Source organism: Enhydra lutris, unplaced genomic scaffold, assembly GCF_002288905.1.
Source record: "Enhydra lutris kenyoni isolate GAN:26980312 unplaced genomic scaffold, ASM228890v2 scaffoldscaffold3, whole genome shotgun sequence".
Lineage (NCBI taxonomy): Eukaryota > Metazoa > Chordata > Mammalia > Carnivora > Mustelidae > Enhydra > Enhydra lutris.
This window is the reverse complement of record NW_019154087.1, coordinates 45,984,468-46,001,989: the sequence shown is the minus strand read 5'-3', so window position 1 is coordinate 46,001,989 and position 17,522 is coordinate 45,984,468. Positions and strand designations below refer to the sequence as shown.

Below are 17,522 nucleotides of genomic sequence, written 5' to 3'. Positions count from 1 at the left end.
ACTACGGGATTTATTTTTCAGGCCTGTTGGAGTCAAGGCCACCCATACACTGGGATTACTTCTGGAAGAAAACCTAAGCAACTCCACCTTGTCTGTCTCTGGAGAAGTGGTTGCGGGAGAACCTGGGGTCAGAGGCTTGGCTTTTTCAGTTTGCATTTCCATATATTTGTGTCCTGTTTTTGTATGTTCTTCCAAAAGGCCTTGCACATTCAGTGGCACCTTTAATCCTTCCGGTCATCTTCTGAGGAAGCCGAGTTAGGCATTCCCTCCTCCTCTGCTAAGACAACAGATACAGGACCCAGATCCATTTAGTGACCCAACAGAGGCTCAGGCCCCAGTGTTCTGATGTGGACTCACCCTGTTTCCACTGTACGAGCTACAGAGCAGAGCTTCTACATAGGGGAAAAGCAGGCAGGCAAGAGACCTGAGTGCCAGCGTTCTCTCAGGCCAGACTGTTTTCATGTTTAATGAAGAAAGGGCAGTAGATGCGTGGGGCTGAGCGGCGAGAGTCAATTGCAGTGGGATCTGTGACAGGGCGGACTGGATTAATTAACCTCTGAAAACCTTCCCGGCTCTACAAAGTGTTCTGTTTCGTTCTTTTTGTTTAATATATTTCAAAATATGACTTCAAAAGCATTTTAAAAGTTTAAGACCTTACCCTGTATTAACGAGTAGGATTTTTCTTGGGTAATATTTTAATGTAATCAATGGTTATGATGCTTATTGTATGAATATATTAAAACCGGCTGCCTAAATATGTTAAAACCTATTGCAGAAACATTGTTTCTTCAGCCACCTTAAGCAGAAAGCCCTTTTTCTCTCTAGTAGTTGACTGCACGTCAGTCTCAGCCTAGTCCCACCTGAGTGGTTACAAATTCAGAGATTATCAGAGGTCTGCTGCGTTCCAGGAACTAAGCACTTCCGGATTATAATGGCTTTCTGTCCTAATGTTCTTCTTACTCAGTGGAGCCTAATTAACAATTAAACCGGACTCTTTTAAGCTTTTTCCTATTTGCGTCACTGTTTCAGTGTTCCCAACATCTGAATTGGTCCCCATATTTAAAAGTGCCTCTCTCCAATTCCCCGTGAGGGAGAGAAGCAGGAGCTGAGAGAATTTTAACTCTACACACACTGCCACAGAGAGATACAGAGACAAACACACACACACACACACACACACACACACACACACAGTCTCCACCAGCACCAAGACAAGGAAATATTTTAAATGTCCTGCCTATTCACGTTCTCCCCTTCCTCCACTCCCTTGTGGCTTCTCTTCTCTTTAGTGTTTTTCCTAATATTTCAAGCAGTGGGAAATACAGGATGATTGTCTCCTAGTCCCCTTCATCATTGGGGACGCTTGGGAAATGGTATCATTCTGCTTTTAACTTTACTTTTGAAGGATTGCTATTTTGTCCAATTGAAGAAAATATTCCCAATTCTAACCCTCTGTTTTACAATATAAAATGAGGGGGGTAAAGATATTTTAAGTTCTGATTATAGTCAATACACTAGAAATAAAAATTTGATAATCTTTAGACCACATTTTAAAGGCACATGTAAGAAAACTCAGTGGGGAGGTGATACCCAACTCTAAAATAGGCCTTAAGTTCTATCTGACTGACATTTCTGAATTTTAAAAACTGTTTACTCAGTGTGAGGCCAGGGATGTAGAGACTCATGCAAGTGTTGTTGTGTTTAGGGAACTCAAAAATCAAGCACCATTATAGCCCATGGCAGGCTGCATATTAATAATCACAGTAGTTGCCATTTATAGAGCTGCTTTATATGTTGAATTCTCATAACAGATTAAGATTTACAGAAAGAGGAAATTAAAGTTCAGAGGCTAAAGCTCTTTGCCAAGAACACACAGCTAGTAAATGGGAGAAGTGATGGGACTCTTGCCCATGTGAGTGGTCCTAGTAGGGCTTCCTGTTGTATACTGTGAATGTATCTGCCAAGGGCCTATCTGTGTCTTTATGAAACATGAAACAGGAAAGAAAAACTTTAGGCAACTAAGAGTTAAAGCTTTAAATATTCAATTTCTGTAACATTAATATTCAAGTTCAAAGAGCATTTGTTGCCAGGAGCAATGCTAAACTCACTCTCTACTGATAGCTCATTATGACCATGAGAGAAATACTGAGAAACAGTTCTGTATACAAGGTAGAAAGTTGGCTGAGATGTTCATTATCTTTTCCAAAATACATGACTCATCAATAGCAGAGCTGGCAATGCAGCCCCGTTCTGTTGACTCTCCATGAAAAGAATAAAAACTTTTGGGCTCAAAGCAGGAAAGTCCTTGGTACTCAAAAGTATTTATAAGGTGCATTTGGAAGTAACAAGTAGTACAGTGCACCTGAGAAGCACCTGAGTGTGGGGTAATGAAAAAGAGGCTGGGGTTGTGGAGGAATAGGAGGAACATGGCCAAAGATACAAAGTTTCAGTTATAAGACAAATAAATGCTGGAGATGTAATCTACAACACGAAGACATCATTAACACTGCAGTGTGGTATAGTTGAGATTTGGTAAGAGAGTAGTTTTAAGGGGCACCTGGGTGGCTCAGTGTGTTAGGCATCTGCCTTCGGGTTGGGTCACGACCCCAGAATCCTGCGATCGGGCCCCACATCAGGCTCCCTGCTCACCAGGGAGTCTGCTTCTTCCTCTCCCTCTGTTCCCCTGCTCATACGCTCTCTCGCTCTCTATTTCAAATAAATACATAAAATCTTAAAAAAAAAAGAGTAGTTTTAAGAGCTTTCATCACAAGAAAAAATCATTTCTCTCTTTGTATCTGTATGAAATGATAGATGTCAACTTATTGTGATGATAATTTCACAATATTTGTAAGTCCAATCATTGTTATATACCTTAAACTTACACAGTGGTGTATGTCAGTCATACCTTAGTAAAACTGGAAGCAAACTCATGATGATCTGCAAAACAAAACAAACCAACAACAACAAAAAAAGAGGCTGGTAGGTTGCAGGCAAGTTTTGAGGGACTTTATATGCCATAGAATGGAAATTGCACTTGATTTGGTAAGCCATATAAAAGTCGAAGCAATTGAGTGCATGTTAAGATCTTTATTTTTAAAAGACATCTGGTAACAGATGCATTGCTAAACAGAGGACCAGCGTCAGACAGATTAGTTAAACTAGATGAAGGCTGTGAAAGGTCTGCTAATGAAGATGAAGCAGTGGGGGATGGAAGGAGGGAACATAGTTACTAATTGATTCGGGTATGGAGTCCATAGGAACATGGTCAATAGTCAGATTTATCCAACAAGGAAAGATATAGAAAATTTCTTCATAGGAAAGGCAGGAATCGGAATTGCTGTTGGAATGGGGATCGGGATTGAGATTTTTTTTCTGGGCATTTTGAGCTTCAAGGGCTAGTGCAAGAACAGAAGTTCAGACATTCCTTAGGCAATTAAAATACTGATCTGGAGCCTGGGAAAGAGGTCTTCATCCAAGATTTAGATTTCAGATTCATCCAGGGAAAATATGTAAAATGGAATTACCTAGGGAAATTCCACAAGGTGAGAACTGGGGGGATTATCACTACTTGAGGATCAACCGGACAAGTAGAAGCCAATGGAATATGTTGAGGGAATAAAAGGAATAGAACCTGGAAGAGATGGTCATGGAAACCACAGGGAGAGGTTGGACTACATAAAAGAAAAAGGTTTCAAAGTGTGTTTGGATTAGAATCCACTAGAAGTGTTCCTTATTTTAAGGAGCTGAGGAGATCTTGTATTTCCACAAGCTCTTTCTTGATCTTTCTGCTTTTCCATAGCATCTCGTTTTTGTTTTGTGCCTGCATTGCCTTCTGATAGCCTCTGAGGACATTAATTAGAAGTGTTTTTATATTTTCTTTTGTTGTTTTAAGATCTCTGTTTCTCTTGGATTTATTTTTTTCCTTGTTGGTTCTGCACTTCTTTTTCATGTTGGAGGCTTTCTGTAAGTAACTAACGATCCTCGGTTCTGAGTGAGGCAATAGCAAAGTCATCAGAATCCCTGATGGGCTGGCAGAGCTGTTGACCAGAGAAGAAGTTGACTACTCTGCAGAACGACAGACAAATGGCAGTATAGAGATTTCTTTTTTTTTTTTCCTTTGGGAGGGGAGTATAGAGATTTCTTTTTTTTTTTTTCCTTTGGGAGGGGCTTTCATTTCTCCAGGGGCAGACCCTCAATATTAATTACTCTGAGGATTAACATCAGACAGTGTTTTGCCTGGGAATGAAGAGCAATGGGCAAGGGGAATTGATTGTTCTGTCTTTTGAGTTTAAAATAATTGTCAAGCTATTTTTAGTTCAATATCTCACCCCACCCCTTGCCATGTCTTATATCTGTCTTTGGTTATGTGGGGGCAAATCCATTCCCCACTCATTCTTATCCAAATGTATTTCAGTCTGTGGTTTCCTGTTACCCACTGATCTGTAACCACTCCCAAATCTGCTTGCATTTTCCAGAAATTTGTTGAAACTTCTCACCTCTACCCACCAAAATCGTCTCCCATTTTCTGTTAGCCTTATGTACATATACCTTATTTTAAATTCTTCTGGTCTCATTATTGTAGAATCTCAGGAGGAAGAAGAGATAAAACCTGTGTAGTTTTAACCAGCAATCATAGCTCTTCATAGGTGTTTCTGATGTTAGATGATATTTTTGTTTGTCTTAGAAATTCAGAAAGAACATGTAATTCTGGGTAGACATTTCAGATATTGTTGAGAGGAAGTTTTGAAAAATCCCTTTCCGGGCTGCCTGGGTGGCTCAGTGGGTTAAGCCTCTGCCTTCGGCTTAGGTCATGATCTCGGGGTCCTGGGATCGAGTCCCACATCGGGCTCTCTGCTAGGCAGGGAACCTGCTTCCTCCTCTCTCTCCCTCTCTCTCTCTCTCTCTACTTGTGATCTCTCTCTGTCAAATAAATAAAATCTTAAAAAAAAAAAAAAGAAAAGTCCCCTTCCACCTTTGGTATTTATTAAGGCAATCAGAAAGGATACTGACTAAAGTTTAAGGTGATAAAAGTTTAAGGTGATAAAAGAAGTTTCCTGTGGTTGGTCGAATAGGAGAAATATACTCTGAATTAGAATGGGCCAGTTCTAAATCTGGTCAATTTCATTTATAATCTCCGTTGATGTACTAATCAGGGCAGCTATTCTGAAACCTGGAGCCAGTTGGACTGGTTACAACCAATAGTTTTACAAAGACTGCCAAGGAGCCATCATAGAAAACTTGAGGTCTCACAGAAGTTAAGTGTAGAATCTTGGTGGATCTGCCTTCCTAATTTTTCATCTCTTCCTCAAGCTATTGAGGAACTGTTTACTTGTCTTTTTATTTTGAAACTGAATTGTACATTTTCCTCTGTATTAAAGATTCTCAATTTTTTAAGTTGAATTAGCATATATATATTCATATATATATAGAACATGTAATTCTATATTCATATGTTCATATATGAATATAGTTGAGTTAGGCATATATATTTCAGCTGCCTTAAGCTCATCATTTTAAGTTGACTTAGAACCCCTGACACTGTACCGCTGCAAAAATCAGGGTGATTGCAGCTATAGTAGAATTGACAGACCCACAACTTTGATGACCTGGCCGAGCTTTTAGTATGACACTGGGGAGGGGCAGGCTGCAGAGGCAGAGACTGTTATGATTTGTTTATTTTTAGTAAAATATTTCCATATGTACCTGACTTATGTTCATGCTAACAAAACAAACTTCCCATAGGGAATGAATACTAAACTCAGAAGTGTGAAATTCGAGTAGTGGTTTTACTGATGTCCCAGCTCTGATAGCGTAGAAGGCAGCCTGTGTGCTCCATGAACAGTATATAAACAGGGATTATTTGCTATTAAGTGAGATTTAAGCCAAGAAAGAGTTGATGCTTATTTTATATCAATTTAAAATGTAAAATTGGAAAGATTGACCACTCCTCAGGTAAGCTAAGGAAAAAGAAAGTAGAAATGTGTCAAATTCCAAGACTCAGTTTCTTAAAAGGTACTATCAACCATGGGCTAAGACTAAAACCACTTATGAGGTAAAGATTGTCTTCTGATGGACAACTCATGTCATTGTAGTGTTTAGAGGGGAGTGGAAAGCTAATGGTTATACATTAGGGCATGATAGATGCATGTAAGAGAGACATGTTGAAAATACATACTGGAACTCAGACTGTAGAGCACAGGTTTTCCAGTTAACTAAGACCTGGACTTAAATCCTGGTTCTGCCATATAATACATCATAATTTCAGACAAATCTTGAGAAACCATCCCTCAGCATGTATTTTTTTTTTTAAATCAAGTAAGATAACTCACCTGACCTCAAGAGACTTACAGGAGAGGCAGATAGTCCGTAAGAACAAAGGGTGATGACTGCTGTGTCAGAAGAACATACAGTGTTCTGTGGGATTGAGAAAGTGGCATCAGAACAGACTGGAAGTCAGGGAGAGCTTCCAGAGATGTGAAGCTTTGGAAGATCAAGAGGGTAGTATAGGGACAAGGATTCCAGGGAAAGCCAAGTCATTGGAGGTCATGTAGCTCAAGGCCTGGACTGCCTCTTATGGACATGAAGAGCCAAGGATAAGTTTTCAATAGGGAAGTCCGGTTTTCAATTCAGGATGTTGGATGGAGCAGTTGAGTTGTGATGGTGGGGTAGGGTGGGTGGGGGGATCAATAGGTACAGATGAGACTTGCAGTAGGGAGATTGGTGAACAAATATTCCAGATGGGAAAGGATATAATGAAGATGGAACATTCCAGGTCAAGATGATGAGAGGATGAGGTTACAGAGACTAACTTATCTTGGTTTGCCCAGGACTGTCCTGGTTTAAAAACAAAAACAAAAAACCTTAGAAAGTCCCATGTCCCAGGAAACCCTTCAGAACCGGGCAAAGCAGGACGGTTGATCAGCCTATCTGAGGCTCTGAAGGCAGGACTGAAATGGTTGGGAACACTGGTCCAAGTGTAATTAAAAGGAGAAATCTGTAAGACTCACAATGACTTGGGTTTTGGAAGGTTAGTGACAGAAATGGAGAAGTTGAAGACACTAAGAAGGTTTTGAATTTAGTTGCTAGAGATAGTTGTACCATCATCCAAGAGAGATAAAATCACTGCATGTAAATTCTTTCAGATCATGGCCTTTCCCCCTACTCTATAGTTCTAGCCAATCATTCATTTTGTATCTGTATTAATCATGCAATATCCTCTCTTAATTCTACAGTTTCTATTGATTTTGAGTTTGGATCTAAAAAGAATATCAATACAAAGCAATCTCTTCATGGCTTTATCTTTTGTTGTACAGTAAAATGGAAATATATAGTAATATCCAGGCCATGCATGGTAGGGTGGAGGCCATCTACTTATCCAAAGAATGGGTATTGGTGTTTGTACTTTTTAGGTTGTCCTTGGTAGGAAAGGACTAAATTCTACAGTTTGTCTCCAGAAATCGCTCATTTGTTTTAAATGCCACATGACCCCTTGGTGTCTTGCTGGATTTGATGCTCTAAACCCGTCAAAAATAAATAAATTTCAGGCTACCATACTTTTTTTTTTTTAAACAAATAGCATGGAGGACATGGGGAGTTAGGAGAAGGCAGTTGGGGAAAATTGGAAGGGGAGGTGAACAATGAGAGACTATGGACTCTGAAAAACAATCTGAAGGGTTTGAAGAGGTGGGGGGGTGGGAGTTTGAGGGAACCAGGTGGTGGGTATTAGAGAGGGCACGGACTGCATGGAGCACTGGGTGTGGTACAAAAAACAATGAATACTGTTATGCTGAAAATAAATTAAAAAAATTATTTAAAAAATCTCAATTTTTTAATTTCTTTTCAGCGTAACAAAATTCATTGTTTTTGCACCAAACCCAGTGCTCCATGCAATATGTGCCCTCCTTAATACCCACCACCTGGCTCCCCCAACCTCCCACCCCTCGCCCCTTTAAAACCCTCAGATAGTTTTTCAGGGTCCATAGTCTCTCATGGTTACCATACTTTTTTAAAAAAGATTTTATTTATTTATTTGAAAGCGAGAGTGAGTGAGTGAGAGAAAGAGCACAAGCTGGTGGGCAGGGTGGGGGGCCAGGGAAGCAGCAAGAGAAGCAGACTCCCTGCTGAGTAGGGAGCCAGACACGGGGCTTGATTCTAGGACTCTGGGATCATGACCTGAGCCGAAGGCAGCTGCTTAACCAACCAACTGAGCCACCTAGGCATGCCCAGGTTACCATTCTGATGAGATAAATTTTTAAATGATACCATTTAGTAGAAGCTAGGGGAAGAAATAAAAGTAGCTAATCAGCTCATTTTTTAGTTTTCAATGGGATATTTGATACGTATGTTGCTTTTCGAATTCTCTGGATGATGGATTACGTTTCTTGTTTCTTTTCCAAACCAGCTTGATTGTGCAAGCCACAGACAAAGGGGTACCCAGGCTTTCTGGTACAAGTGTGATCAAGATACAGGTGACTGATATAAATGACAATGCCCCGGCTTTTCTCTCCTCTGAAGCAGTGGAAATTGCAGAGAGTAAGTATGCCGATTTGGAATCATGGTGTTATCTTGTATAATATCATCTACCAGACAGGCGTTCTGTTCAATATGAGTACTAATCCTTACAAACCATGTAACATGGACAGCTTCTGTCTTCATCTTACAGAATAGAAAATGGATGGCCAGAAGTTAAATATCAGATGTTAAAGACGTTAAATGTTGAGGCTGGGACTTGCCTTTAAGCCTTAGGAGGCTGGTTCCCCAGACTCAACCTGTCATTCCACACAGCTGCTTTTGTGTATACCGATAGTTCTCAAAAACAAAATGTACTCCATCAACAAGCATACTTTGTTGACTATGGTGATCATTCTAAAGCTCGTCTGAGAAGAAGCAACATCCTTAGACTGATAATTCTGTCGGTCTTTGCGGTATACGACTGGCAAGTAATGAGTGAAGGGATGCTCATTGCAAAGTCATTGCTTTCCTCTAGTGTAAACTCAACTTCAGCATTTACAGAAAAATTTTAATCACATTAACGGTAGAGGTAGAAAATTCAAAATTTTACACAGTATGCTAATGAGTCCCAATTGGGTCCCTGGGCTCTGTGACTCCATCGTCTGCAATCCCAAGGTTTGTCCACAGTCAGTGGCTGTGCTGGTAAATCCAACCCAACTCTATCATTGAAATTTGTAAAAAGTGTTGGCCCCTCTCTTGCCTATTTCCTTTCACTCTCAGTACCCAGCTTATTCCTAAGATGTTTCTAAGATTTTAGGGTGTTCAGTTTCCAAACAAATTGCCACTCACAGAGGCATATATTTGTAGATGTATAGGGATACCTACAAATACTCTAAAATATTCTACAAAGAAAAAATTCTCCAGTTCTGGTTCTCACTCATTTGATATACTTCCATTTGCTTTTATTGAAGGTACTGTTCTTAACCATGGTGCCTTAGCATCAAAATGCAACAATGTTCTCAATATAAACACATCACAAGAACAAAGGGCAAAGATCAAAACATATACTGAATAGGGCAAAGGAGTGGTTGATGCATCCAGAATGTTCAAGCCTGAAATATGAAAATTACATGAGTCTCATATATAGGGAAACTGTTCTGAGTATCTTAACATCTTCTTTCCACCTGTACCCATACTTGTAAGCTTAAAAACGAGGGTCCTTTTATGAAGTTCAGACTAAAGAACACATGTAGTAGGTTAGGCATTTAGTATGCCATCTGTTTTGTGATTTTGGGGTGGTAAATAATATTAGAGATTTACTTTTATCACTAGCATGATGTATACTTTGTCTTTCCATAGTCTGGATAGTTTTGATAAATTTCCATAGTCTGTGCCACCCCAAGTGCAGTAAGTTTACAAAAATAAGTATAAGGAACCAAGTATTTCTAACTTATACACATATTGTCATTTAAATTTTGCTTGTTTCAAAATTGTATGCTTTGTATTAATGTTTTGAGTAATAACCTTCTTCCCACCCATATCCTCCATGAATATATTATTTTAATACGGAAACTACACAAGAGAAATAAGTGCCTCAGAATGTTTTTTGGTCCTAGAATGGTGTTGCATGCATATGATAAAAAATGCAATATAAAAATCGAATATACCCTACCTCCTCAATTCCCTACCCAGTGGTAAATTTTCACTTTATTGGGCTCATAAATTCTTCAGAGTTTTTGTTCAGCTCGTAATGAGCTTTGTATTAGAAATCATGCCAAGAAACAGCAAATCATGTTGGACTTGAAGTTAAAATGTTTGGATGGAACTATTAAAGAAAAGTGTTTCAAAGGACAGATTTTAATGGAGGCTGACATTGGTCATGATTATTGCAGATTCTTTGCCTGGTGCCGTTGTGACTCAGATATCAGTTCATGATGTGGACTTGAATCCAGCTTTCATCTTCAATTTTGCCAAAGACAGTAATTCTGGAACCAAGTTTGCTATTGATCGGAATACTGGAGCAGTGGTGCTAGTGAAAACGCTGGATTTCGAAGAAGTTACTGAATATGAGCTGTTCATCCAAATTTCGGATACTGTGCATGAAACAGAGGGAATGCTCACTGTCCGTGTGGCGGATGTCAATGATAACCCACCTGTATTTTCTCAAGATTCTTACCAGGTAAAGGGCCTCAGGAGATGCTGAAAGCGTAGCCAAAGTAGAAAAGAATAGGGAATACTCTAACAGTGTTGACAGACTGTGTTGTCAACCAGTGTTTACAGACTGATTTAGGCAGTCAGTAACCACAGGTTTTAGTGCCTTAGTTGATGCTGAGGGTTGTATATTCAATATTCTGGAGCTGTGGTAGGTACATATGGAATGAAAGAGCTCATTCATTTCAGTTTCTTACAGATGTATAGCATCTTTTTTTTGTTTGTTTTTAGTTTGTAGAGATTGGAGTCCAGCTGTCCATAGTAATCAGAACTGGCCTAATATTTGCAAAGGTATCAGACAATATGGTGGTCGGGATTATCAGCACTTAATTTGGGAAAACTCTTTCTTTCCTTGGCATATTTTTGGAATATACTGATAAAAATTTTGCAGAAACAAATCATGAACAAAATTGTAAAGTGGAAATTTTATTTTTTTAGAACTTAGTGTATGTTTATGAAAGTCAGGACAATAATAGCCTTCAACTAAGGACTTGGAAATGGGCTTCGAGACTTCTGAATGTAGCGAATGCACAGGTTCAGCATAAACACAGAAGGGAAACTAAACTAGGTAATGATCCTCTGTATGTAATACTGCAGTAGTGGTCTTATTAACTATCCTCTACCAGGCAGAACTAATTTAGATGGATTTCTTTTCCATAATAAAAACCAAAACTAAATGAAAAATTTTTAACTTTGTTTTTCTGAATCTGGGACTACGAAATAATGTTTCAATATATCAACTCTATAAATTACTATGTGTGTTTTCCATAAGTAAAATGAATGCAATGGTTTTATTTTCTGGCCCTGTTCATGAGAATATCTCTAGGCTGTAAGCACAAGGCTCCTTTCTCTCTTTTTCCTTCAGGTTACTGTTCCTGAATCAGTGCCTCTGGGGTACTCAGTGCTGACCGTGGCAGCCACTGACCTAGAAAGCAATGAGAACATTTCTTACAGAATCCTTTCCTCTTCTAAGGAATTTTCAATCGATCCAAAGAATGGTGAGTTATTTATTGTGGCTTTAGTGTTCGTAGGTTTGAGATACAAGGTAGAAGCCTGAAATAATCTTTTCCAAATGCTCCTGAAATGTTTCCACCTCACCCCCCTGGAATTATAGATGCCACCCTTCTTATTTCTCTTCACATTGAATGCTGTGGTAGCAAATCCTGGTGTTATTTCTCTTCTCCAACATCTCAATGGCTGGAAAGCAAAATTACATGCTCACAAATGCACAGAACTTCAGAGACCCCGATGTAGTAAACACCCAGCTTATCAGTCCAACCAAGGACAGTTTAGGTAATTATCCTGGGTCTCAAAAAGCATCAAAATGAAGGCAAAGGGATTCATTTAGTACTGAGGACTCCATGTTACAGGAGCGTGGAAGTTTTTTTTCCAAGCCAAGTACATTAAGTTCAATAATAGCATAATACAGTCAATAAGGACAGAAAAATTGAACAGAAAACTATTCAAGCATCTCTACTGAGAACAATTATTGTGGCATTCCAGTTTATTTGATGGCTTCCAAGTGTCTTTATATTTTTATCAGAAAGCAAGTCATTGTGGTGATGAAATGCACTTAGACAAGTGATTTCAGATTAGAACACTTAAGAACTGCATAGAGAAAGCATACCAATGGATAGATAGTAAAAGTTAAATTTGATATGATATTATGATTAGCAAAACATTGTCACTAGCAGAGCACACTCTAGAAAAGAATAGGGCCTGGGACCTATTACACCATGTGTTCCCCATCTCTGCATACCATTGCATTATTTCATAAGTGAGAGCTGATTTAAAAATGAACCTTAGGACGACGGATGGTAAGTAGACTTACTGTGGGGATCACTTTGCAATATATATAGATAGCAAATCACTAGGCTGAACACCTGAAACTAACACAATATTATATGTTAATTATATCTTAATTTTAAAAAATTACCTCAGGATTTCCCCAAAGAAGAATTTAATCACAGAATACTGGTAGGAGGCCCATGGAGTGTTCCAAAAGGGAGAAATAGGTCATGTTGCCACACAGCCTGTGTGTGAATGCTAATATATAGATAGAAACATTTCAGACATTTGGCTCTTTTTTTGTCCTCCCTTTCTTTTTTGGAGGGTCGGGGGTGGGAGATGTATGACATCAACTGCTCTCCTAGCCACAGCCCATCAGAGTGTGTGAGGTGGTCACTCTGAGCACTTAAATTAACCTAGCAACATGCATTATTAACATGCATTATTAACAAGCTTTGCAATGAGATATTGATTCAAATGTTTTTAAAACATTAAATGGGGTCACCTGGGGGGTACAGTCAGTTAAGAGTACAACTCTTGATTTCAGCTCAAGTCACAATCTTATAGTCATGAGATCGAGCCCACATAATGCTCCGTGCTCCGTGTGGAATCTGCTTGAGATTTTCTCCCCTTCTGCCCCTCCCCCTCCCTTCTCCCTCTCTCTCTAAAAATAAATACATCTTTAAAAAAACATTAAATGTTATCAGATCAACTTAGTTCATGGTGAGACTCTGATTACGTATTTCTATATTTAAAAATAATAAAATGTATTAAATGTTTTTCATTTAAGGGAAATCCACTTGCTGAATTAACGAAGAGCTTTAGGAACGACACCTCCATAATTAAGCAATAGCTGTAACTCAGTATTATCATATATACTACCTTCATTTGACTAGAGTGAATGTCAACCAGTATTTCCAGAATCAATATCTTTATGTTAGAATGTCTCTATACATGTGTCTATGATAGTAGAATAGCATACAGATTTTTCAAATAAGAATACGTTTTCTTTAAAAAATGCTAATGGGGCAGCTTATTATACAAAAATAAAGCTAAGAGACATTTTCAGCAAAGTCATCTTCAAGTGACACATATATTTAATAGAGTGAATGTCAGGAGTATTATTTCTGGATCTGAAGTGTTACAAAAGCATAACTATAAAAATTTAAAATTCCTATTTGGATTTACTATTGATTGTAACTTAAATAACACATCTGGCAAATAACTAAACACATTAGTAAATATTTGATAAATGTTTGCTGACAACCTGGGTCCGGAAAATTTAATCTCATAGCATTAAAATGCTATGTCTTGTTTTTCAGGCACAATATTTACTATCAATCCCATATTACTTCTGGACAAAAAATCAACAATTCAGTTTCTTGTGGAGGCCAGTGATGGTGGAATTCCTGACCTGAGGGCTCTTACCTTAGTAGAGGTAAAAATACAAGATATGAACAATTATGCTCCTGAGTTTGCTATAGAATATTATAATCTCAGCTTGAGGGAAGATGCTCAAATTGGAGGCACACTTGTCACATTTTCAACCATTGACCGTGACTGGACCCGTGAAAACACACATGTTGATTATTCCATCATCAGTGGTAACTCACAGAACAATTTCCATGTGGAAACTAGTTTCATTCATTCGGAATATCCTTATAAGCAAGTTGGTTACCTGGTATTGCTTCAGAGTCTGGATAGAGAAACAGCTGCCAATCATAAGCTTGTCATTCTCGCATCTGACCGTGGCTTCCCTCCATTGAGCTCCACAGCCACTGTGGCAATAGAAGTACTTGATGTCAATGATAATCCTCCCAAATTTAACAGTCTGAAATATCATACCCATGTCAGGGAAAGTACCCCTCTGGGGAGTCACATCACTGTGGTCTCTGCGAATGACCGTGATGTGGGTTTGCATGCAGAAATCACCTACCACATCATCTCTGGAAATGAGAAGGGGCATTTTCACTTGGAAGAAAAAACTGGAGTTCTTTATTTGATTAAACCTCTGGATTATGAAGAAACGACAAAATTCACTGTAACTGTTCAAGCTTCAGATGAAGAAAAGAAGCATTCTTCTTTTGCGTTTGTGTTTATCAATGTCCAGGATGATAATGACCATGCACCTCAGTTTATGTTCTCAAGCTCAAACTGTGTTGTTCCTGAAAATGTGCCTGTTCTCTCCACCGTATGTTCTGTAAATGCTTTGGATTTTGATGCAGGCCCGTATGGAGAACTGACCTATTCTGTGTTATCGCCCTGTTTGGTCACTCATGGGAGGCCTCGTGACCATGATCCCTTCCTCATTGACCCTTTGACAGGGGATATTCACACTCAGCAAGTCCTTGACTATGAAAATGACAATAAATACTGCCTCACAGTTCAGGCAAAAGACAAAGGTGACTCAACAGCCACGTTAACGGTTTGGCTGGATATTGAAGGGATAGATGAGTTTGAACCTGTGTTTACTCAAGATAAGTATTTTTTCAACCTTCCAGAGAAGAATAAAGTGAGACAGCTGATTGGCAGAGTGGAAGCATCCGATGAAGACGCGGGTGTCGATGGAATTGTGCTGTACTTGCTGGAGACACCATCTCCTTTCTTTTTAGTGAATAAAACGAATGGAAATATCTATTTGACTGGAGCACCTCCCCTAATAAGAAGTCAGTTCCGTGAACGAGACGCCATTGAAATGAGAATCATTGCTCGTAGCCCCAAAGCGGACTCCAGGTTTGCAGTCTGTATGGTTTTCGTGAACATGTCTTCTTTCTCAGAAGGACAACTCTCAGGAGTATCAGGCTATGGCTTTTCAGTCAGCCTCACAGTCTCCTTTTTAGTGTTTCTGATACTCATCTTCATTCTAATTGTATTGATTTTAAAACATAAACAAAAAGATGCAGCAAACAATTACGAAGAAAAGAAAACATCGTCCTCCTTAGATATCAGCTTGGGACTGACCACAGAGGGCAGCATGCTCAAGCCCTTCCAGAAAACTAAGGAGGGTAGTAACGAGGTGGTGCCGGCAGACACCCTGCCTGAATGGCTGAGCTTAATAAGTATCATGGAAAAGGACATCGTGAATCTGTACAGGCACTCAAACTCCAGTGGCCACTGCTCTGTGGAAGGAGAGACTGCAGAAGATAAGGAAATCCAGAGGATAAATGAGCATCCTTACAGAAAGGATGCTGGCTCAGCTCTCAGTGACCGCGAGTCCAGGGTCCCGGACTCTGGAATCCCTAGGGACTCGGACCAGCTCTCCTGCTTGTCTGAAGAAACTGATGTGGTGGTCACTGCTGAACCAGCAGAAAGCAGCCATGCATTTGACGAAGAAGATCGGGAAGGCTGTGGCACAACCTGTGTTCCAAATAACATGTTACCCCAGACACTAAAGAAGACAGAGATAAAAGAGAATATCCAGGCTGATGTCAGGAGAGAGTCCGTTTTGATTTCAGATGATCGAGAAGCAAGGTGTGTGGCTCTTCCCACCCAGAGAACCTCTAATCACAATGTGAGAGGCAACTACCACTGGGATTATCTCCTCAGCTGGGAACCCAAGTTCCAACCTCTTGCCTCGGTATTTAACGATATTGCAAAATTAAAGGACGATCATTTACAGACACCTGACATTCTTAAAGAGAAGCCTTTGGCTTTCCCACCACCTTTGATTACTGCAATAGCCCAGCCCGGGATTAAAGCAGTTCCACCAAGGATGCCAGCCAGAACCCCAGGGCAAGTGCTTCACAGATACCCACACTCCCCACTTCCCTACCATCTCAGTTCTCTGCCTGAAGCCATGACTCCCAGCTTTCCTCCATCTGTTTTCCTGCTGACTACACAGACCCCTGCCATGACCCCACGGTTGTCAAGTGGGGAATCGTTGGGAACACATCCGAGTGGTACATGCCGTGAACTTAAAGCAAAAGACGAAGTTCAAATATAACCTGATTGTGATGTCAAGCACCCACTTACCATTGGTCATGAATGGTTGAGCAAGACATTTCTTAAGCTAGCTCTTTGAGATTGGTTAAAATGAAGTCAGGGTTTTCAGAATCTCCTCATTTAAGTTTCTCAAAGTTCTGCCAGCCTTAATGAGAAGTTACCCCTCTCTTTCAACCTTTATGTTTTACTCTCAGGACTCAAGTTTGTATATAAAATAGTGTATATTCTATCCTATTTGGTTTTCTGAGGACGCCATGAACTAAACTGACTGCCAAAATGTTTCTATGAAAATAAATGGAAAATAAGTATCGTGCAGTCCAGTCACATTACTGCTGATTACAGTGCTATACTTAAAATAGATTAGTAAATACTGAATAAGGAATGAATGTAGGACCAAAAATAATGGAGAGGGGAATTGGGGAACGATAAACTTAAATGTTAAAATGAAGCAATTTTCTGTAGATCTGGTTTGTTTAGAGATGTATTTCTCTCCTTTCCCCATACACCACACTTAGGTAGTTTTGCCATAATTTGAATTTTAATATGGTGTCTTTTGGAAATCTAATGAGAAATTAAGAATGAAATTTGTCATAACTGTGCCAAATAAGAAAATTATTCCTGATTAAGTGAACCAGAAATGTAAAATTCCTGATAGAGGGCCAGGATTGATAGCAGCAATAAGTATATGGTTGACTGCCACCCAGGACATATTTGTATTTGCTTGTCCTTCTTTACAAACAGAATGATGATTTTTTTTTCAATGCTCTGTCTTATAACATGGTACAGGTAAAGACATTAAATTTCAAAGATTAATTTGTAGATATTCTTCATATCCTTCTAGACATGGTGACTTTAGGTGTGAAATAATTTATCCATTCAATAACACTTTTAAAGTTTGCCTAGATAAAATTATGTTATTATCTAATAATAAATTTCATAGAATAATTTAGCATTATATTTTTAATGAAGATTTTTACATAAATATTTCCACTACAAAAATTAAGAATGGATGTCAGAAGTCTCTCTCCCATTTGTCCATACTCACCTTTAGATTTCACTGTCATTAGATGGAGCAGTTTGGCAGCATGGTTAAAAGAATTGTTTTGTACCGCTACTGTTTCGGATATACA

The 17,522-nt window shown here is 39.2% G+C and overlaps 1 protein-coding gene across 1 annotated transcript in view; it reads left to right on the top strand.

Moving 5' to 3' along the window:
- The window catches only part of LOC111157779 (dachsous cadherin-related 2), a 264,672-nt gene extending 248,279 nt beyond the window's left edge, over positions 1-16,393 (top strand). Inside the window, exons 17-20 of the mRNA XM_022519410.1 lie at positions 8,402-8,532; positions 10,344-10,630; positions 11,528-11,660; positions 13,773-16,393. Of these exons, the coding sequence (XP_022375118.1) occupies positions 8,402-8,532; positions 10,344-10,630; positions 11,528-11,660; positions 13,773-16,393 (3,172 nt within the window). The remainder of the gene's footprint in view (positions 1-8,401; positions 8,533-10,343; positions 10,631-11,527; positions 11,661-13,772) is intronic.
- Positions 16,394-17,522: the final 1,129 nt, after the last annotated feature.